Source organism: Periophthalmus magnuspinnatus, chromosome 8 (genome assembly GCF_009829125.3).
Source record: "Periophthalmus magnuspinnatus isolate fPerMag1 chromosome 8, fPerMag1.2.pri, whole genome shotgun sequence".
Classification (NCBI taxonomy): domain Eukaryota; kingdom Metazoa; phylum Chordata; class Actinopteri; order Gobiiformes; family Gobiidae; genus Periophthalmus; species Periophthalmus magnuspinnatus.
In genome coordinates, this window is record NC_047133.1 from 12,808,348 (window position 1) to 12,831,397 (window position 23,050).

At 39.0% G+C, this 23,050-nt stretch overlaps 1 protein-coding gene across 1 annotated transcript in view; it reads left to right on the top strand.

Annotated features, from left to right (window-relative positions):
• The window catches only part of LOC117375315 (ubiquitin carboxyl-terminal hydrolase 43-like), a 105,905-nt gene that overhangs the window by 30,765 nt on the left and 52,090 nt on the right, over positions 1–23,050 (top strand). Inside the window, exons 3-4 of the mRNA XM_055223784.1 lie at positions 10,253–10,350; positions 21,625–21,717. Of these exons, the coding sequence (XP_055079759.1) occupies positions 10,253–10,350; positions 21,625–21,717 (191 nt within the window). The remainder of the gene's footprint in view (positions 1–10,252; positions 10,351–21,624; positions 21,718–23,050) is intronic.

The following is a 23,050-nucleotide window of genomic DNA, read 5'->3' on the forward strand; positions in this document are numbered from 1 at the left end:
CATTTTTCTGACAGTTGAAATTTTCATTTAACAAAATAACGATGTTGTCATTTATTTGTGCTATTTATAACTAATACCCTTGTTTACAGTGTAGTTGCTAGGTAACAGTTACAGAATTTCTTCCAACCAATAAGCGCAATTACAAACTTTGCCAAAATTTAAAAAGCTGGAAAAAGATTGGCCAAGAAATGTATCCATCCATCCATTTTCTTCCGCTTATCCGGAGCCGGGTCGCGGGGGCAGCAGTCTCAGCAGGGACTCCCAAACTTCCCTCACCCGAGACACATCCTCCAGCTCCTCCGGTGGGATCCCAAGGCATTCCCAGGCCAGCCGAGAGACATAGTCCCTCCAGCGTGTCCTGGGTCTTCCCCGGGGCCTCCTCCCGGTGGGACATGCCCAGAACACCTCCCTAGCGAGGCATCCAGGAGGCATCCTGAGCAGATGCCCGAGCCACCTCAGCTGGATCCTCAACGTGTAGGAGCAGTGGCTCTACTCCGAGCTCCTCCCATGTGACTGAGCTCCTCACCCTATCCCTAAGGGTGCGCCTAGCCACTCTGCAGAGGAAACCCATTTCGGCCGCTTGTATCCGTGATCTTGTCTTTTCGGTCATTACCCAGAGCTCATGACCATAGGTGAGGGTAGGAACGTAGATTGACCGGTAAATCGAGAGCTTCACCTTCTGGCTCAGCTCCTTCACCACAACGGACCGATACAGCAACCGCATCACTGCAGACACTGCACCGATCCGCCTGTCAATCTCACGCTCCATCCTTCCCTCACTCGTGAACAAGACCCCGAGATACTTGAACTCCTCCACTTGAGGCAGACACTCACCACCCACCCAGAGAGAGCAAACCACCTTTTTCTGATTGAGAACCATGGCCTCGGATTTAGAGGAGCTGATTCTCATCCCAGCCGCTTCACACTCGGCTGCAAACCGCCCCAGTGCCTGCTGCAGGTCCTGGCTCAATGAAGCCATCAGGACCACATCATCTGCAAACAGCAGAGATGAAATCCTGTGGTTCCCGAACCAGGCCCCCTCCGGCCCCTGGTTGCGCTTAGAAATTCTGTCCATAAATATAATGAACAGAACCGGTGACAAAGGGCAGCCCTGGCGGAGTCCAACATGCACCGGGAACAGGTCTGACTTACTGCCGGCAATGCGAACACAGCTCCTGCTCCGGTCATACAGGGACCGAACAGCCCTTAGCAAAGAGCCCCGGACCCCATACTCCCAGAGCACCCCCCAAAGGACACCACGAGGGACACGGTCAAATGCCTTCTCCAGATCCACAAAACACATGTGGACACATTTGGTTGGGCAAACTCCCATGAGCCCTCGAGGACCCGATGGAGAGTATAAAGCTGGTCCAGTGACCAAGAAATGTAGTAAAATCTTAAATATAATTACGTTAAATATATGTTTTAGTGAAATTAGTAAGCTAACCTGCCTCATGCACTTTATACCTGTAATAAATTTAAAGCCTCACTTTGGAACATTTCAGGGAATGCAATGAGAGACGACCATCAGAATAGTCACATAGTGCACCATAATGTTCTCTGCAAACTACAAAATATCCATGCGGCTAACTCTTGCTCAGACCTCGACCTCCTCTGAAATGAAAGGGAGCACAATATATTCTGTAGAGCTTGAGATTGTTTCGTAACAGCTCATAGAATTTAAACAAGAAGCAGGAGCACATTAAGATAGAGCGCTGGTGAAATAAAGGGCACTAACCTGAAGTCAGTGAGAGCTGAGCAGTTTTGGAAAAAAAAAAAACAGGTAACACTTTATAATAACTAGACATTTTATATAAAACTTAATTCCTAATGAGTGAATAATTTATTAAAATGATTCAGGCCTTTTAACTTTAACTTTAAGTGACACCATTTAACTTTGTGGAGGTGGCACATCACCTGCATGATTCCATGGAGATATAAACTTTAAACAATACCTTGGTGCTAGACTGTGAAATGTTATAGCTAAAGGATTTTATATATATATATATATATATATATATATATATATATATATATATATATATATATATATATATATATATAATTTTTATTTTTTTATATATATATAATATATATATATATATATATATATATATATATATATATATATATATATATATAATATATAATTATTAATATTAGCTGTTTTTTGTTACGTACTTTATGTAAATTAATACCCTTACTTTATAGCACCTAACCTTAATCCTTAATTACATAGTTACTAAGCCTGAATGATTCTTAATAAATATTTTTATAACACATCTGATAACTTAAAATAATGTCTGCATTTAGAAAACACATTTATAAATGTCACCTTCATTTTCAATGGGGTATTTGGGAGTTGGAGCTCCCTCTGCTGTCAGCAAAAGGAATGAACATTTAAAAAAGCAAGACCTTATCCCACATGAAGGCTATACTAATAGAGCCAGCTGTTCATTGTGAACACAATTTGACCACAAAACAAGTCCAGTTATGGTTTATGGACTTAAAAACTGCACAGTAAAATTCGAGATTTTGATCTGTGATGCAACAATCCTGGCAAAATGCAAAAGGAGCATTTTTTTTTAATTTTTTTTATGGTGAGAGCAACAATATAATACAGACTGACTCAATTGTTATTTATAATGAATTAAGTCTTAATTCATGCTTTATCAAGGCTAATTAAAGTATAGTTATTATAATGTTTTACCCAACATGTTTCTTAAACTTCTCATGACTTCCCTGACTTCTGCTTAGTGCTCTTTTCTTGTCAGCACTATCTCTATCTTAGTGCATTCCTCCATGCTTAAATTATTCACACGGGGCCATTACTGGGAATCCTGGCCCCCTTTAGTGTCCATCCCTCTATCCCTGGGACGCTATCCGGAGCTGGCAGGTGGTCTACAAGAATGGCCGATTTCTGTTATTCTAATGGCACTAGTATAGAGGGAGAGTTTAAGCTTAATTATTGATAAGCTTCCAATGGGTGTCATGCCAAGTTCAGATGTCTGTACACTGCAAAAAGGCCATACCAACAAGTTAGCGGTGCAATGCGTAACTTTTCTGGGAGAGGGTCTGCCAGAAGATGCTGTTGCTCTCCCTGCAGTGTTACATAGTGTGACGTTAAATGTATGAATATGAATGCATTATTACTCTGAGCATTGCCACGTCTCCACAGATCTGGTGTCTCCACTGATCTTGTTTGGTTGTACCTAGGCCTGTCACGATAACACATTTTGAAGTGCATTATATTTCTACAGGAATATAACAAGATATACAGGAGTCGTAAGTGCCAACCACCACGCCATGGCCCCGAACACCGCCCAGAGCAGGCCGTGGTGGAAAATATAATATAATGGGGCAAAAAAAGGTATCACTATTTGAGACTGTCTTGTATTAAATCATTACTAAATTGTCTGTCGCTGCTGTGCTTTCTTCTGTTTTCTCCGCTCAACCTTTTACTTAAGAAAAACATGGAGCCAAATTAACATGCTACCTAGCAAAAATGAGTAAAAAAACAACAGTGGATAGCTTTTTTGGCGAGTGGAGATCCAATGATGAAGCAAGAGAAGACAATAAAACTGCCCTCCGAAAAGACAGCAGCGTTTTATAGAAAATTCCTTCATTTAACAGGTGAGTCACCCGCCCCTAACCCGCTTTGTGTTGTACGTGGTGAGAGACTTTCCAGCAAAGCTGTGAAACAAAACACCCAGGACTCAAAGATATGAATTTTTAAAAAGAAAAAGACATGAATATGAAGGACAGACACATCTAATGAAAGCCTGCGTCTACTTCAGAATCAGTAAAGAGCTAATCTTGCCTGCTGTGAAAGACATTTGTCATGAACTATTTGGGGGCCACTGTTCAGAAGATCTCACAAGACCCACTCAGTCACAACAGTAACCAGACAAATAGACCAGATGACACGGGACATTGAGGACAATCAGCCGTGGTATGAAATACATGTTATCGAGTCAACAGATGTAAACAACAGAGCTACAAGCTTGTTTTTGGACCATAATTTTAATTTCAAGAGGATGTACACGAGGGCATGCTGTACTCTGTTTTATTGCCAACTAAACAACGACTTCGGAGATATTTAAGGCTTCAAATGACTGTTGGGTTGAGTGGACATTTTGTGTTGGCATATATGTACAGATAGAGAAACTGTGATGACAAGGCAGCTGTCAGGCTTCACTACGTAAGTCAAGGAGGCTGCACCTGAATACGATTCTACACACTGTGTGATCCACAGAGAAATACAGGCTAGAAGAAAACTGCCCTCTAGACCGAACCGCATTATGACAGATGTCACATATATTTGAGCAGCTTTGTGAAGATGTGGACACGGACCACAAGCACCTTCTCTCATACACAGAGGTGCCTTTCCAAAGGAGTGTTTGTTACGAGGGCCCCTGGAGATATTTCCTACAGACATTTTTAACCTACTCAATGAACTGAAATTGTCACTTCAAGAGAAAATAACTACAATTTTCAAGTCTGTAGATAAAGTGGCCACATTCAAGGTGAACTTGGACACGTGGGGGCGGTGGTGGACGTGGGAGATTTTGACTTGTTTCCATCACTGTCAGGGATTTTGAGACAGACACAGCCAGTGCCCTCCTTGTGCCAGTTTGTCCGCAACCACCTGTCTCAACTTTTGTGTGATTTTTTTCCTGCCACAAAAGACCCAAGAACTGGAAAGGACTGGATCCAGGACCGACCAAGAAATGTATCTTTTTACGGAGAAGAGCAACTCCTAGAGATTGGCAATGGCAATGGTGAAATTAAAACTGATATGACTTCAAATCTTACAACATTCTGTATTAAAGCCAAAGTAGATTATCCAGTGATTAACACAAAAGCACTAAAAACTCTTCTCACTTTTCCAACATCATATCATTGCAAAGCTGGATTTTCTGCTGTTTCTGTAACCAAGACCAAATTAGCAGCAGACATTAGGAGTACACTTCGAGTTTCACTTTCTACCATAACTCCAAGAAGCGACTATCTTGTTGCAGGAAAACAAGCCCTAGAAAAAAAACTCTCTTTGGTGAATCAAGAACAGTAATTTTACAATTTTTGCTGAGAAATAGGCTTGTTACAGCTTTGTTTGGATGCTTTGTATGTGCGTTGCAGTCCCAGTCTGTGAAAAATTCTAACATTAAATACTGGTCCGCAGGAGAAAAAAGGTCGGGAGCTGTTGTCATAGATTATAGCTGTATAGCAGACACAAGCACAATAGAGAAACATGGTTGAAAGGCTCAGGATTCAAGTCAATTCTACGTGATTTATCCACTTTAATGCATCAGTTAAATAAATCTTAATATCTTCCACGAATAAATACATTAAAACCAAGCAGAAATAGAAAGAAAAACTAGAACAACTCACTAAATAAATGTAAGTTGGTTAATATCCTAAATTTTTTCCCATTTTTGCAGTGCATTGAGCTGTGGAGACAGTGCCACTTATGCGGGCTTTTGTCGTGTGCCATGAAATGAATGAAGAGAGAATTCTGTGCTATTTCCAAAGCTGCCAAATGACTTTTTAATACAGTTCCTCTCACAGTAGGAAAGAGCCTGGGGATAAAGATGGAGATTTCTGGTGGATAATGACGTGTTAGTTTTCAGAGCCATAATTGCATCAGGACAGATAGATGAGTACATGGTTTCTGTTGTGATTTATTTTTTTTTTTTTCATCTTTTTGTTATTTAACACATATACATACCTCATACCTGGACCTATCTAACCAGGATTTAGCTTAGGAGGATCAAAATGGGGTTTGGTCCAGATTTTAGCCTACATTATGTCACGAGTATCACTGAGGGTTTGGTATTTCGCATGATTGATGGGTGACCAGCAAAGCAAAGTCTGTCTTGTTTATGTTCAGATAATTAAAGCTACCATCTGCACGTTTATTAGCTTTTTTTCACCAGCAGATGACAGATGTGATACCTGCTCCCTCTTCCCATCTCCTGGCCCCTCCTTCTTCACCTAGGCACTTCCTCCTTCCTTTTCCTATGCACTAATTCTCATATATTGTGCGTTCTCGAAAAGGAACTGACTTAACAGGTGTGCGTAACCGGGGAAAGCACCTTGGTGTGAAGGACGCACCAATAGCTTTATGTTTATTTAGACACCCTAACACCCTTTTATTATTGCTTATTATGTATTTAAATATTAAATGGAAAACTGTGCTGAGATAAAAAAATAAATAAAAATAATAATAAAGTAAAAAAAATTAGCCTTTGTTCACGCACACCTATGCTCTCTGGTCTTCTTCTGTCACACTGTCAGACTGTAATAACATAGACAGCCTCTAGTGGTGACTTGTGAGAATACAACAGAGGTGATTCGGCCAGTCTAAATACAAATTGCGACCGTGTAACTTGTTAGCGTAAAAAATAGACTCAAATCGTGTTTATTTCTTAGCTATATCACCCAGTACTAGTATGTTTTAATAAGGAAACAATATTAAAAGCTTCTTGTTTTGCATAATTCACCACCTTTTAAGAAAAAAATGATCAACATAATTGAGAAAACCATTACACTATACATCTGTACCACACAGAATCAGCCTGTACTCCTTGTAGTCAGCTAGTCCCCCATTCAGATCTGCAGCTGTGTTCACTTCTCTCCGCTTCCTCTTCTCTCCCCCCTCCTCCTTCTCTCTCCTTTCCCTCCTCTACATCTTTATCCCTCTCTCACTCTCCGCCTGCCCCTCTCCTCTCCTCTTCTGCCTCTTCATCCTCGTCTCCATCACCTCTTCCCCCTCTATCCTCCTCTTCCCTTGTACTTCTCCCTCATCCTCTCCCTCTCATCTCCTCTTCCCCCCCTCACATCCTCCCCTCCTCTGGCCTGACAGAGTGCAGACAGTGGGAGGAGCCTCGCCGTGTCTGTGCTGTTTATCTGAATGCTTCATATTGGTGAGAGTGTGTGAGATACCGTATAGAGGAGACTGCACTTTCTGCTCTCACACAATCAGGTGTGTGTGTCAGTCAGTCACTGTTCGGAGTCAGCTGAATGTTATAATTAAATGATTTTGTAAATTACCTGTACATCCTGAAAACATGAAAAACTCAACTAATGCAATTTAAATGGTTTTCAGCTGTCCAAACTTATTCACATTCCTAACTATTGACTGCAAATTTTGTCATAACAGTAATGCTAATAACAACTAGCATGCTAACAGTACATGTCCTAGTTAGTGGAACATAAAAGTTTTGGATCATTCAAGCTAATCAGTTCAGTTATGTTGTGGGAATTCCGAAATTGAATTAGCATTTATTTATATACTAGGGCAATTAACAATTACTCTAAGCTCATATGCAAACATGTATGTGCCAAATGTTAGCTGTTAGAGGCTGTTTTTGATCGGTAGTCAATATAATCTTTATGGATCAACCAATCAGAGCACAGCAAGCATTCTGATTGGCTCTCAGGTCAATCACAGGGCCTTCTTATTGGCTGTCAGGTGCGTCACAGAGCTTTGTGATTGGCTGTCAGGTGCATAACAGAGCTGTCTGCATCACCAAGCTTTCTGATTGGCTGTCTTGTGTGTCACGGAGCTTTCTGATTGGCTGTCAAGTGCATAACAGAGCTGTCTTATTGGTTGTCAGATGCATCACCAAGCTTTCTGATTGGCTGTCTTGTATGTCACAGAGTTTTCTAATTGGCTGTCAGGTGCATAATAGAGCTTTTTGATTGTCTGTCGGGTGCATAACAGATATTTTTGATTGGCTGTCAGGTGCGTCACAAAGCTTTCTGATTAGCTGTCACTCACCTCTGCTGGAACGCTCTATCCCACTATCAGCCATGGCCCTTCCCGCTCCCTCTCTCTGCTTTGTTTTATTGTGGGGCTTGTTTCACCATAAAGTCCCATCTTTTAAAAAAAAATCATCTAAAATCTTAAGGTTATCTGATAGACAGCTAAATAATTTGTATGGTGCTTTCAAGATAAAGGCTCCATTGTTAAGCATCTGCAGACAGGGCTTTATTGTGGAAAAAGTTCAACAATGAGGCAACGCACTAACTCTGCTTCAATCACGGAAGGCTGAGCTGAGCAGAGTCACTGTGGTCACAGCAGATTAAGGAAAAATGCAATGTTATTTGAGAGTAAATAGAAGCAGAGGGGTTCAAAATTAGTGCAGATGCTCCAGGCTGTTAAGAATTGTTAAAAATCTCCCCTACACAACATTATGAATCCTGCACTATCCGAGAAAGTTCTGGGTTCACTTCCCGGGCTTTATTTTCTGGGTGGTTTCTTCCTTGCACTCTTGCTTCCCTCCTCCCCCCTATGTACAATAGGTCAAATCATCCAGCTAAGGTAGTCCTGACCAAGACCAGCTGAAGATCTGGACATGTGTCCTTGGGTGCTGCATTGTGGTTTCCACTGCTCCTGACAGGTTGCCCCAGTGGCACTGAAGGATGGGTCAAATGCAGAGGACGCATTTCTGTGCTGGGACAATAAAATGTATCTTAACCTGTTACAGATTTGTGACAATAATATATGTGAGAGAATTGACCACTGAACAGGTATACAAGGATAACCTTTGCATTTTAAAATAGATATTTTTCATCTAAAAATAGGTTCTTCTGTGTTATATCTTGTATAGCTCCAGCTATCAGTCCGGAGGTGACATGATTTTGTTGGCAGCCAATTTCCCAGATAACATCTCACTTTCACATAGCTGTCGCTGTGTCACTCCCCTGGATACTGATCCTATCCCCTCACCCTCTCACTGATCGCCTGCAAATCTGGAATGATCTTTCTGTATTGGTCACCCATTATTTAGCAACAAAGTGAAATTACCTCAGATTAAGAGAGTTTAATGCTTCACTCAGTGATTTTACAGAAATCTGCAAAGTGTTTTTTTGTTTTGTTTTTTAGCATAGCTAGCATTCTTGCCTCACAGGAAGAACTTTCCCAGTTTAATTCCTCGGTACTGGTTTCCCCCATCAACCCAAAGCATCCACAACAGGTCAAATACTCAAGCTAAGGTAGTCCTGACCAAGACTCTTGACAGGTTACCCCAGCAGCATTGAAAGATGGGTCAAATGCAGCCAGGTCTAAATCAGGACTAAGATATGTCTAAAACAGAACTAAGCTAAATCTAAACCAGGACTAAACCAGGTCAAAACCAAGACGAAATCAGGTCTATACCCAGACTAAACCAGATCTAAACTAGGTCTAAAGTAGGTCTTGACCAGGTCTAAACTATGACTAAACAAGGACTAAATCAGGGCTAAACCAGGACTAAGCCAGGACTAAGCCAGGACTAAGCCAGGACTAAGCCAGGACTAAGCCAGGACTGAACTAGTCCCCAGGGGAAGGTCCAGGTCACGCTGGAGGGACTGTGTCTCTTGGTTGCCCTGGGAACAAAATGTCTAGAGTGAGAGAAGTCTAGGGGTGCATGCTTAGACTGCTGCCGCCGCGACTCAGCCCAGGTGAATAGAAGGACTAAAAGGGTCTAAACTAGGATTTAACGTGGACTAAGCCAGAGCTAAAATGTCTAAACCAGAACTAAGCTGAGTCAAGGTCTAAATCAAGTCTAAATCGGGACCAAACTAGGACTAAGCTATGTCTAGCCAGGACTAAGCCAAATTTAACAAGGCAAGGCAAGTTTATTTGTATATCACCAGGTCTAAAACAGGTTGTAACCAAGACTAAACTCAATACAATATATTTCAGTATTAAAATCCTCCATACAACTCTGGTTAGCTCACAGTCTAAGATAAGCCTACATGTTTGCACTGTGAAATACTCCCACCTTATCTCCGCTTTCAGATAGCTGTGGAATCCATGACATGTCTGTGATGGGAATTCTCAAGGGGAACTGCGTCATATAGTTTCCACATACTGCACGATGTACCTAGATGATGACACTGTTATAAAATAGAAGGTGGAAAAAATACCTGAGGCAGAATTTGATAGTAGTAAAGAAATGAAAGCTGAGAAGACGGATATAATTTGAACATACGGATACATTTTTTTAGCACTGTAAATGTTTTAACTTTCCCATCTAAAAGAAACTTGGGGTTGTGTTTTCTTTCATTGATGCATGTTTGTATATTCAGACAGAATTTTTTTTTACACCTACGTCCTATCTCTACTCCCAACTGTTTTAACTTGTGATTACCACCTAAATACCTTGGAAAACATGCATTCTTGCTGTGACTGTGATCGCCTCTCCACAGATACTTGTCTCCATGGAGATAGATACATTTAGTAACATTTTGTTTTGTCGTGCAGATATGTGACGGTGAGAAGGACCTCCCTGACCACTGCTCCGTCCACCCGTCCAAAGTCCAGCACAGCTTCGTCCAGGAGCACTTCCAGGCCCAGTACAAGTGAGTAATCTTCACCCAACTCCATTCTCCATCTGCAGGATTTGCGTTACTTCTACTAGTTTGTATTTTAAAAGTGCATTTTGTAACTTTTCTATTGTTGTAGAAGTTACGTCCATGTAGACGTTATGGTTTTGCCTGTAATATTCCATAGTGTGGTGTCATTAAAATGATCTATCGCCATGGAAACAAACAGGTGACGCCCCCCAGACCAGGTTATTGTAAGAAAACATATATGGAATAATGGAATTTTTTGTGAAATGTCTGGTGATGAAGAGGAAGAGATGGAGAAGCTGGGGAGGCTGATGATTCTGCTGCTGTAGTGGAATTGAACAAAAATCTATATAAATTGTTTAAAGCCAAGTGTCTACTGCATGATTTTGCCGTTCTGTGATGAAAAATTTACGATAAAAATCTTGAGGTTGTAGGTCTCAGAGTGCGACCGGGACAAAGATCAAAGTTAGAACAGTCGTACGACCAAAGACGAGCTGCAGCTGATATCAAGACTGTATTTTTGGATCTTGGTCTCAGAGTGAGCCGTCCTCTCACTGCGTCTGCGATTAATCTTTGTAGCCAACAGTAAACACAGTAACAGCCGAAGAGCTCCACCATGAACAGGAACATCACTCCTCAATTTCCTTTTATTTTCTAACTAACGCAGAAACACCACTACCATGCAGCTCTAGTCTCAGCTAATGACCATTACGAGACGTTACCATATCGAGCCTGGAGCCTGTTATTCGCTGTATTGTTTTGTTATTTATTACATCAGCTTTGGATATACGAGTCTTAACGCTGCAGAAGTCAGGGTTAAGGGCGAGAATAAATTCCTTTCATTCCTAACATATAAACTCGTTGTATAGCCATGTAACACTCATCTGCTAGACTAAATATATGAAATGTATACTTCACATAAACGCGTGAGTTATACTTAGGATGTACTTGTAGTGGTCCTTCTCACTGCAGTGCTACTTCTGTCAGTATGTGGGTCCAGGTGGAAAGGTGTCAGGAGGGTGTCACAGAGGTACACAGAGTTTTTCCATAGTTCTATATTTAAAAAAAGATTTAATGTAGCACCATACGTAACTTTCCTCCATGAATATATTTTTGCTTTGCTTGGAATATTCCAGACTTTGGCGTTAAAGTGGACCTATTATGTTAAATCGACTTTTTAGAGCTTTTAACCATTTACCCGAAGGCGTACTTGGAGTGATTCATGCATGTTTGAGCAATTTTTATTCTCCTGTATTCAAGACATCATTGCGTCGATTTAGCCCTTTTTTTCACCACCACCAGCGTACGCCCTCTGCTCTGTACTGACAACATTTTTTTCTTAATCGGTGATACTTGAAAGTTTCAGCAGCATCATGTACCTGCTTGTCTCCATAGAGATGTCATTACTTTGCCAGGAATATTCTACAGATTTGTATTAAACATATCTAGCTCCATGGAATCAAGCGGGGGGTGTTCCCATGTGTTTAGATGCCATACTGTGGAACATTCCAAAAAAAGCAATAACATCTCCATGGAGACAACCAGGTAACTTACTAGCTTGGTTGAACATACTTTTACTTCTACTTGAGAAATATAGTTTATCAGCCCACCCACTCAGCTACGGAGCAGTCAGCGGGGGGAGGGGCATTTTAAGAGGATCACGGGAGTTGTAGTGTTGTGAAAAATGCTGGTGTGAGGAGGTGCAACAGTAAACAACAAAAAGTAGTTACAGCAGCCATAAAACACCTATATAAGGTAATCTATGGGATCTTCAGGGATCAATATAACACTTGATAATGGTTTAGACTTTTCCTCAGGTTTATGTGATCATAATATTTAACAACATGAGCAAAAATATAAAAATGTAATTGTGGCCTGACCTTTTATTCAGCCTGTAAACTTTATTTCACAAAACGGGTGAAATGCTTAAATCAGGCTAAAAACAATAGCTGCTCGATTGAAAGCAGAGCTGTTGTTAATAGGACTTTTCAACATGAGTAAAGGTGCATGGACCTGCATTAATGAAGATGGACCTGCAGATAATGACATCACTTACATGGGGTATTAACTGGGCTGTCACATGATTACAATTTTGAATTGTGATTAATCACATGATTTCCCTGAGTTAACTCACAATTAATCACATTTAATTTCACTTTTTAAAAATGTATATTTTATTGTTACATAACATATTTAGCATTTTTTTTCTTATTGCAAACTTAATGTGTGCAATAGGCTCGAAATAAAAAAAATAAAATTAAAATCAAGCATTTATTTGTAGGCATTAATACTAGAAATGTTCTTTTGAAAAAAAAATAAAAAAATCTTATATACACTACCAGTCAAATTTGGAGATACTTTTCCCTTTATTTTTCCTCTTTATTTCCATGATTATCTACATTGTAGATTCTCATTGAAATCATCAAAACTATGAATGCAGATGTGTGGAATGTAGTAAAAGTGCCACCCCTTGCTTTGATCTTTGCTTTGCATTGTTGGCATTTCTTGACCCTCACAGGCCACACAGGGTCAGCAAGAAGCTCATTGAACGAAGGCCAAGGGTTTTCAGCTGTGTCAACACAGTAAAAAGTGGCTACTTTGAGGAAATGAATATAAAATATAAACATATTTTGTTGAGTTATTAAACTTTTTCTTTTCTTTACTACATAATTCCATATATCTTGCATCATTTGATGTGTTCTGTATGTATCTAAAATGTATAAAGCAGTAAACATAAAGAAAAAACATTGAATGAGAAGTTGTGTCCCCATTGACACTAGTGTAGACCTGACGCCCTAAACCAGACATGGGCATAGGCTGTGGATGGATTAATAAACTCGGGGGCCACACACGGCCCTTTGGGTTTATTAATCCATTTTATTAATCTGCTATTTATTTAACTGAAATTTAATTAGTAATTGAATTAATGTATTTGGAAATATATTTGTATTTGTAATATATATATATATATATATATATATATATATATATATATATATATATATGTGTGTGTGTGTGTATGTATATATATATATATATATATATATATATATATATATATATATATATATATATATATATATACATTATGTGTAATTATGTACATTATGTGTATATATATATATATATATATACACATATACATTTTAGAACCCACTGTGGCCATGTGTCAAAAAGTTTGCCCACCCCTGGCCTAAGCAGTAATGTTATCGTCAGCATCCAGTCACTTAAACACCATTTAATATGTTCAGCATTAAAATGCTAATGCATTAAAATGAAACTCCTTTACTATAAAGTATTGCACCTTGGCGTCATTATCTTTGTTCCACCACAGTCTGAACTTGAAAAATTAAAGATTTTTTTCTATGGGATATTAACTGGTACCACATCACATATTTAGAGCACCATGTTACCTTTTATTGTTTTAAAAATGCTATATTTGCCAACTTTTGTTTTTGATGCTTCAAGTCTCCCCACATTAAGTCACTCCCCTGTCAGAGCACAGTCAGCACACATTACACTAATGTAACTACTGCATATAGCATCAGGTTTGTCAAGTAACTGTGTACGGTTTTGTATCATGTTTTTGTATTTTTATGGAGAATTATCATGTGAGAGCATGGGTGATGTGGGGAAGGCCCTACAACACCTCTACTAACTGAGGAAACTGAGGCGCGTCAGCATCCTCAGACCACTGACAGTGAACTTCTACAACTGTACCATCAGTACTGTTCTGGCAAATGGATTTTTAGTATGGTTCTCCAGCTGCACTAAGGCCGACCAGCAGGTACTCCAGCGGGTGGTGAAAACAGCAGGAAAATCATGGGATGACTCTCCCAGAGATCATACCATCTACACCACTCTGTCTCAACAGAGTGCACAACATCCTGCATGAGGAGCATCACCCTGTTCATCACCTGCTCCACCTGCTGCCCTCAGGTAGAAAGTACAGGTCCATACAGAACAACCAGACTGACCAACAGTCTGTACCCTCAGGTTGAGGCTGCAGTGCCCCCTCCCATGGACAATAACCACATCCACCAATACAATAGCACTGAACTGGACTTTGCATAATGGCATAAAATCTCCACATATCTGACTGTATGTCAATGAAATGTTGACTCTTGAATGTTGAGTCTTGAAGGAGGGTTCGAATAGAGCCTGGGAGAGATTGCAAAAATATTCAGCATGCATGGATGACATCTAAAACGTCTTCTGACATGTTTTTGCTGAGGGATTAACATATTAACATGGTTGAAAGCTCAAAAAAATCTATTTTACATAATACCCCCTATTTAAATATATGTGCAGATAAACAACGCCTTTGAAAAATTAATAAAATAACTATAAAAACTTTGTTCAGCTGTCCTTATCAACCTTTACTGAATTACATAACGTAGCCTATTTGACCTAAAGGCTTATTGTTCTTCTGTAATTCAAAGGGGGAACATACAATAGGCCAAGTGTGTCTTTAAATCATTTCTAAACCAACTACAAATCCATCAGTCTGCTTATCTCTAGAACAGTATTTAGGGGTAACATCGCAGAGTCAGACAAAGCTAAGGGGGTACAGGAGACAATGCGACAGAGAGGACTGTTAGAGCCTGGTTTATCTTTGTGTGTATTTGGGAGTCCCAGGCCGCAGCGGAGAGACCGGTGAAGTGTGTGCCTGCTGTCACATAGAGTTATTATGGAGCAAGCAGTGAGCAGGGCACATTTTACTACATCTGCCTCTGCGTAACAAGACATTATCAGAGACATAAAGCAGCTGTTACACTTACACCACTGTTGTTTATATCTGTATTAACTAGGGCTTAAAAAAAATCAAAACACATCTAGTAATCAATTCTAAAAGTACTACAGATTCTCATTTGAAGAAAGACAAATGCATAAATAAACAGAATTGCGTCGCATGTTGTGATGTGGACTATAAAACCCATTGAGCTGATCTGGGCTATCATTTGTATGCATGTGGAGTAGTTAGCGTAGCTGTTTCCTCCTGCGTGCTTCATTGGAGGGCCGTTCTAAAGGGATAAACAGCTGATGAACTTGGTTTGAAATTATAATAATAATGTTTTAGTCTTACGTAGCATTTTTCCAGACACTCAAAGTCGCTTTTACAATTTTACGCATTATTCATTCACTTCATGTTCGGTGGGTCAAGCTTTATAGTGAAATGCTGTAGAAAAATATAAGAAAATACATCAAGAAACTGAATCTTATGGTGATTTAATTAAGAAAATAAATTGTCAAGTCAAATCTTCTCAAAGTAAAATGTTCTTAATTTTTTTTTTTTTTTTTTTTTTTTTTTTTTTTTTTTTAACTTATATTTTATTGTTTTCAAAAGACATAACATCAGAACAATGAACATTTGGTCAGCTGTCATTTAAATACAATTTCCATTTTTCCTAGTGTTCTTCATATTTTTTCATTTTGTAACCTTAGAATATATGTAAGTCTCTCCATAACACAAATTTCCTCCACGATGTCCTTCCAGTTGCAAAGCGTAGGGGGCGTCTTCCTTATGCCATTTGTGTGTAATGGCTTTTTTTGATGCTACTGATTAAATAATAGTCCTTTTTTGAGATGTGTGAGTTAGTGGTTAGCCCAAAATACTTCATTATGCATGTTCTTGGTAGTGTGTAGCCAAATATTTTACCCTTTTCTTTGCCTAAGGTATCCCAAAATTATGACACTTTGTTGCACTGCCAAAACACATGTTCATGCCCCATATTATAGTCTCCACATTGTCTCCAATATGGTTGATTCACAGATAATGATACTTTTTAAAATTTTTGGTGTGATGAAAAATCTGATTATGTTCTTCCAGCAGAAGTTGAATAATTTACGTAGTTTTAACTGACCTAGGTAATTATTTACATTTATGTACAACAAACAACTCTGGGTTAGCTTTTTTGCACTGTGTATTTTTCTGATTACAGCACATCACGTGCTTGTCTCCATGGAGATAGTAAATGGTAAATGGTCACATATAGTTATTTGTCTAGCATTTTTCCACTTTCAAGACACTCAAGAAAATTATTTCATTCAAGGAACCACTGACCCATTCGCACAAACATTCATACATCAGTGAATGAGGTGGGTTAAGTGTCTTGCCCAAGGACACAATCGCAGCATTTATTTGTGGGAGCTAGAATTGTGACGCTGACCTGTGAATCAGTGGATCTGACCCCTCTACCAATGATGTTTTATGTCGAGAGTGGGACGAACTGAGCTACTGTCTCCCCGTGTACCTCAGTCGGTTGTTATTGCTTTGCGTATAATGGTCCACAGTGCGCCGTTTAACACATTTGCCTCATAGAGAAAGGTGGTAGGTGGCGCTATCAGGCTAAGTTAGACAGTTACAGGCCAGATCTGTGGAAACCTGACCCAGCTCACAGTAAAAATATATAAATAAAAGCTTCATACATACATTTAATGCCATACTGTGGAGCATTCAAAGAAAATCACTAATGTTTCACGGAGACAAACACTTGGCAGAACTCCAGAAAAGTTACTCAGTTAATCTTTAAACAAATTCTGCATAATTTAGTGGCTATTACAAAAAAGTTTCTCGTAAGCACCTTCATTCATCTGCGCTCCATTCGATAAAATAGGACAGAACAGAAGCGTGGGTTGAGGGTTTAATTTCCCAAGGCAGTGTGTAAAATCTGCCCTTATGTGGACTTGGGGAGTTAGGCGGTGGCGGAGCTAATTCAAAGGACAGTATTCCTCGCAACTGTCACCGGATGTTTTATGTTTGGTCTCGATGCGAGTTTAAAAACGTAGGATTGAAATATTTGATACTTTTTTTTCCGCAGTGGATCTATCCTCAAAGTTGTAGTTTGATTTAGCCATTTGTGTGTAACTGTTAATCAAAAATGTCAATGATAAAAAGTTATGCCTGTCGCGTGCCTCGTAAAGGAAATAAAAGTGTACGCTCCGTTTTGTGATCTTGCGGTGGCAACTGAAAACCAGGAAACAACTGCACAAAAAGGTCCTATACTCCTGTTTGTCCATCAATTAATCGCTTTTAATTTGACTATTAAAGCTAACACATTTAGCCTTTTAGTGTGTCTGTCACAATAACACATTTTACAGTGAATACTTCAAATCTGTGTGTTTATTATAAATTAGACTGAACCACTAGACCTTTATTCATGCTCACATCCTCAGTGGGACACCTTGAATATTTGATATGGACTTGTTAAAGTAGATTTTCAGAAATATACAGTAAAAAGTACTCTTTAAAGTAATATGGACCAATTCAACTGTAAGTTTGAGGGCCAAGAAAAACTGGTCTGAGGGCCGCATCTAGCCTCAGGGCCACAGTTTGGGCATGCCTGACCTTGACGATAAACAGTAATATTGAAACCAAACCATAAAGCAAAATTACTCGCAAAACTGTTCTAAATGTACAATAAAAAAAACATGAGCTGAAATAACTCAATAGCAGAATGCAAAACTTAAGTAATTATTCAGTTTATTAATTAAGTTTGTATCTGCAATGAGTCATAAAAATTATCATATTGCCAAAAAAAAAAAAAAAAAACAAAGAAAAAAAAAAATTATAAAAAATATCTCACTACTGCAAAGAAAAAGTAGCCACGAAAAATATTGCCCCCATAAAATAGTTTTCCACATATCATGTATTGAACAATAAATTGATATATTAATTATCGTCAATTATCATTACTTTGCATCTTTTTCCTTTCTTATTGCTTTATTTACTAATTATTAAGCCTAAATAGTCTGGAAATGTGTTTTGGAAATAAGTCTGTCTTAACTGTAATAATATGAAGCAGTGACATTATGATCATTGATTTGTCTTATTCGTTATCATCATCAGTATTCATTCATTTAAACACTGCTGTGGCTCTACTCTCAGTGTTCAACAATAATGTGCTCTGTCGCTGTCTGACACTTTCAGACAGTGCGACTATACAGCGACTAGGCCTGTACAACAGCTGGAACTATATATTTTGGTGCTCAGTGTTTATCATGTGTATAGTTTCTTTGCAAAAGTGGGGAGATTTTTGCCATTTTTTATGCAAGAAGTTCAGATGTGAGTTGTAGAGCGTAGAATAAATAACCTATATGGCTGATTATTAGTTGATTCTGATATTAATTTGTTGCAGCTCAGGTCTTCTATATTTAAAAAAATGGTTTACTGGGACTATCCTGCTTTGTGTCAGTGGCATAAAGTATTTTAATATAATGCTTCAAAATGTGTTTCCGTGACAGGTCTAACGAGGGATTTTATTGTGTAAAGCGGTGTGTATTCTAGCGGAGCCTTGACATTTTAGACAGTGGAATTTGTAGAAGTCATTGTACTTTTGGAAGGCTCTTGTTATTGTTATTTTCAACGACATAAGAGGACAGGCTACGCATTTTGGTAACGCACACACACACACAGTAGGAGAGGACCAAAACCTGCAGAATCAAAGGAAGCAGCTGAAGTTGGAGTGGGCTGATGGCCAAAATTAACTTTTGATTAATTTGCATTAAAAAAAAAAGGTTGCCATTAAAATGACTTTTGCGTTTTACACCATAAGCTAAATTTGTCTCGCCCCAGTACAGATATATTGCATCAGCAGCTCTTGAGGTCCACTGTGTACTGCATCTAAGCGTTTTACTCTCTGATAATTAGGAAGTGTCTCGTTAGCAGGCTCGTTGTAGCTTTACTGTCATGACAAATCTCCGCTCAGGTCTCTGAAAGTTGTGGAAAGTGCTTATAAACTCATCACAGTGAATAATTAGGATGCTCAGGATTCGTAAGGTGAGTGCAGAATAACTTGGGACCAATGCAAATTAACTAGTTCTGTTTTTCACGTTTTAAATATTAGGTACAGTGCCTTTAAAGGTGCTTTGTGTAACTTTTCTGGTGAAACGTACACATCCTGCCTGTCTCCATGGGGATATTATTGCGTAGAATGCTGCACAATATGGCATTACTCTTGTCTGCTCATAGTAAGAATGTATGTTTTTCAAAGGTTTCAGAGCAATAGACACAACATCCTTAATGAAAAAAAGTGAGACGCTTTTAATGCAACTTTGTGGAACATTGCAAAACAAGCAAAACAGTAACATCTCCGTGGAGACAAAGATGTAGCCGCGGTACCAGAAAAGGTATGCAGTGCACCTTTAAAAATATTTAGTGTATTTTTTGATTATTTTACTGAATACTGTTCTGATTTTGTCTCTTATCCCTGGGTCTCAGGGTGACAAAAAATGGACCATTGTCATAGCCATTAACAAACAACAAACATTCAAAACAAATGAATTCAATATTTTGAATGGCCAAAAGTCTATATATCGCCTATAGACAGAAACTTGAAACCCATGAATAAGTCCCTATAGGTTGAATAGCAAATGACAGTCGCATCGAAATATGTTTTCCTTGGACTGGTTTGGGCCTTTTATTTTCTTTTATGTTCCCAAACTGTTGCGGTTCAACATTAGAGTGACAGAGGGGACTAAGTGGGTGGGGTTAACATTAACAGCGAGGCTCAAAATTGGGTATAGGCCCTTAAAGCTTCCAATAGTCTATGGCTTGTATCAAATTTGTCAAATCATAGCTCGTAGTCTCTAACTCCTTTACCTTTGGAGGTACGTCACGAGGTCAACCATGGAAAATCCAACTGTTCTAACCAGCAGCAGATATATCAATATGCCCCCCATGCACAACACAAAATATTCTCTAGGCTCACCTTCAGCTGCACAGTCTCTGCTCTGTCCTCTGTCCCAACAAATATCCCATCAAATCCCACACTTTAGTCCGTCTGCACCGGAGCATAGAGCGGAGTTTATGTGCCGAAAAGCTTTATTTCCACTCTGGTATAAAGTTGTATTATCCAGATAGTTGATTTGTATAATGTCTGAGGCAATAAAACTTTTACTGCATTACAAACTCTTCGTGCAGAGATCGGGCGTGTTCAGAAACCTTCAGGGGATGCCTCATAGCTCCTTTCCGCTGGTTAGGAAGCTCCAGAGGTTCCTATGCTAAAGGAGCTATGAAAGGAAGCAAGGAACGCTCCGTTTCCTAACTCCTTCTTGACTCAGCGTTCCATTTGGACAGTCCTTATCATGGCAGACTTTGACGCAAATCCATCCACATTTTGGCTTAAGGAGCTACGAGCTTTGTGGCCAATTTGATGAATTTGGAACTCGCCCCAGTCTAATGAATTGATACATTTTCGCAAATTAAGAATTGTTATGCATTCAGCATTCCCTTTTTACAGTGCACTTTTTCATATTTCACAAAATGCATGTTTGGTCGAGTAGTCAAACCATTTTTTCTATTGTACATTGAGGTCAACCAACTAATAGTTATATCTCCATGTGTTTTTTTTATGATGATTATACTTTTTTTTGACATATTTAATGTGCAATGTTAATGTTGTTCCCTCATCAAAACATGCCAGAAGAGGAAAAAGATGTCATCCATGCACGTCTGAGTAATCTAGCAATCTCTCCCAGGCCCTATTTGACCCCTACTCACATTTTCTCGCAGTTTTCATCACAAGTTAGCAGTTAGAGTCTGTTTAATGCTCATCTCACAAGCCACATCACCCATGCTCCCACTTGACAATTCTCCATAAATACACAAAAACTTGATACAAAACTGTACACGACAACTTGTCAAACCTGATGTAATGTGCTGTAGTTTAATTAACGGGATGCATGCTGATTGTGTTGTGATAGCGCTCTGAAGGAGGAGTGGAGCGTGGAGACCGAAGAGAAGGGAGATTCTTAGCATCAAAAACTAAAGTGAAACTTATAAAACATGTTAATACGTTGTTTTCGGCAAATATAGCCTTTTCAAAACCATGAAAGATCAAAATAAGGATAAAAGATGTTATGTGTTAGCAGTTGAAGTGTAATGTCCTCTCTTTAATAATGCCTTTTTCTTTGTTATTTAAGAGTTTTAGAGTCTGAGTCCAGATAACAAGTACAATTATTAAAAGAAGTCACTGTTATTTTGCAGCAACCCTATTTTGTATATTTCCTTTGTGCATATTGGTTGAGTATTTGCTTGTAAAATTGACTAAATCAGAAGTGTGCAGTCCTTCCATTCTATCTCCCCCAGTGTCATCTCCTCTATTTGAGCTCTCTCGGGTGCGGAGAGACTGATGCAATGCACGGAAAACTATTTTAGCTCACCCTGGGAACCGCCACCTCCGCTTTGCCCGTTCCTCCTTCTGTCACACACTCCTAATCTCAAAGATGTGTCATTCTGAGGGGTTATTTTGGCTGATTTTTGTGATTTCCGTGCAATTTCAGATCTTCCCTGACGTGTCCTCACTGTCTGAAGCAGAGTAATACGTTTGACCCGTTCCTGTGTATTTCACTGCCCATCCCTCTGTGCCAGACCAGGTGAGCTTTGCTGGTTAGCATGTGTTAGCTAATGGGCTGTTTTTTTTAAAGAACACATACTATGCATTATTTGTATTGTTGTTATTGGCCTTTAAACATGTCATGATGCCTTTAAAAACTGTGAGAAAAACAAAGCTAGCTTGTCCCAACACGCTGATATACACATTCCATTATAATGAACAAAATTTGAGCATAGAAATCTGGTGATGATTTGGGTACTTGAAAACAGAGCAGGAGAGCTTCGGTGACCTATGACGTCACAAATCAAGCAAAATTGAAATAGGGTGATTTCTGAAGCTCGGAGTCAAACCAACTCATAAATAGACTGATGGAACAAACAGGAATTAAGTAAAATACATCTAGAGTCCGCAACTATGAAGATATTATTCCTTTGCCTGGTAAGTTCCACAGTATAGCATTAAACTATCTATCGTGCATTTATTAATGTGCATGTGTTTTTATTGCTCCATGGTGTGGCCATGTGATTGTTTCCATGGAAATAGTAGGTTTAATGTGATACTGTGGAGCATTCCAGGCAAATTCTACGTAAATATATTTTACAAACAATTTTTTTTTAATGTTTACTCCAATATTTACTCCAAGCACATCACAAACACGGCTGCTACTCTGTGTCTTCTTTATAAAAGCTCCCTTTCAACCCTAAAATAGCCCCGTGTCCGTGTGCTGCCTTTGATTCTCTGATATCCAAAGAGTCCATTATTCCAGTGGATAACTCCCACACCTTTGGCTTTCCCTACTTTAAAAATTAAGCAGGAATTCCATTATTTCCCACATAAAGCGGGTCTAATGGTGACTTATTCATGCTAAAGTGCATTGGTTTATTCATATTCAGTGACAGGAAGAATACTTAAACTGTACTTTGTATTCTGTATTCTGATTCATGGGCTAATCAAAGTACTGTATTCTGAGTACTCTGAATACTTTTTGCATGATATTATAGTGTAAAAAACATGATCTATAATTACAAACAGCTTTGTTTTTGTTACACTGTTTGTTCTGCATTTATTTATGCCCCAATTAGAGATGAAAAATCACACATGCACACACTGAAAGAGCTGTGTTTTCCTTTTTTTCTAACAAATACCGTGCAGTTCAAAGCCAAATTGCTTGATGAAGTACCTCCATGTATTCCTTTTAATTTAGGAAAGTAACTGTATTCAGAACACCATCAAATGAAAGAGTAACTGTACCAGAGTATAGGTACTCAACATTAGTATTCAGAATACGTACTTTCAGTGCCTGTATTCAGTTACTTTCCAACACTGTTCACAGGTGATTTATGGAGGTGGTGAGTTGTTATGTGTTTCTGTGG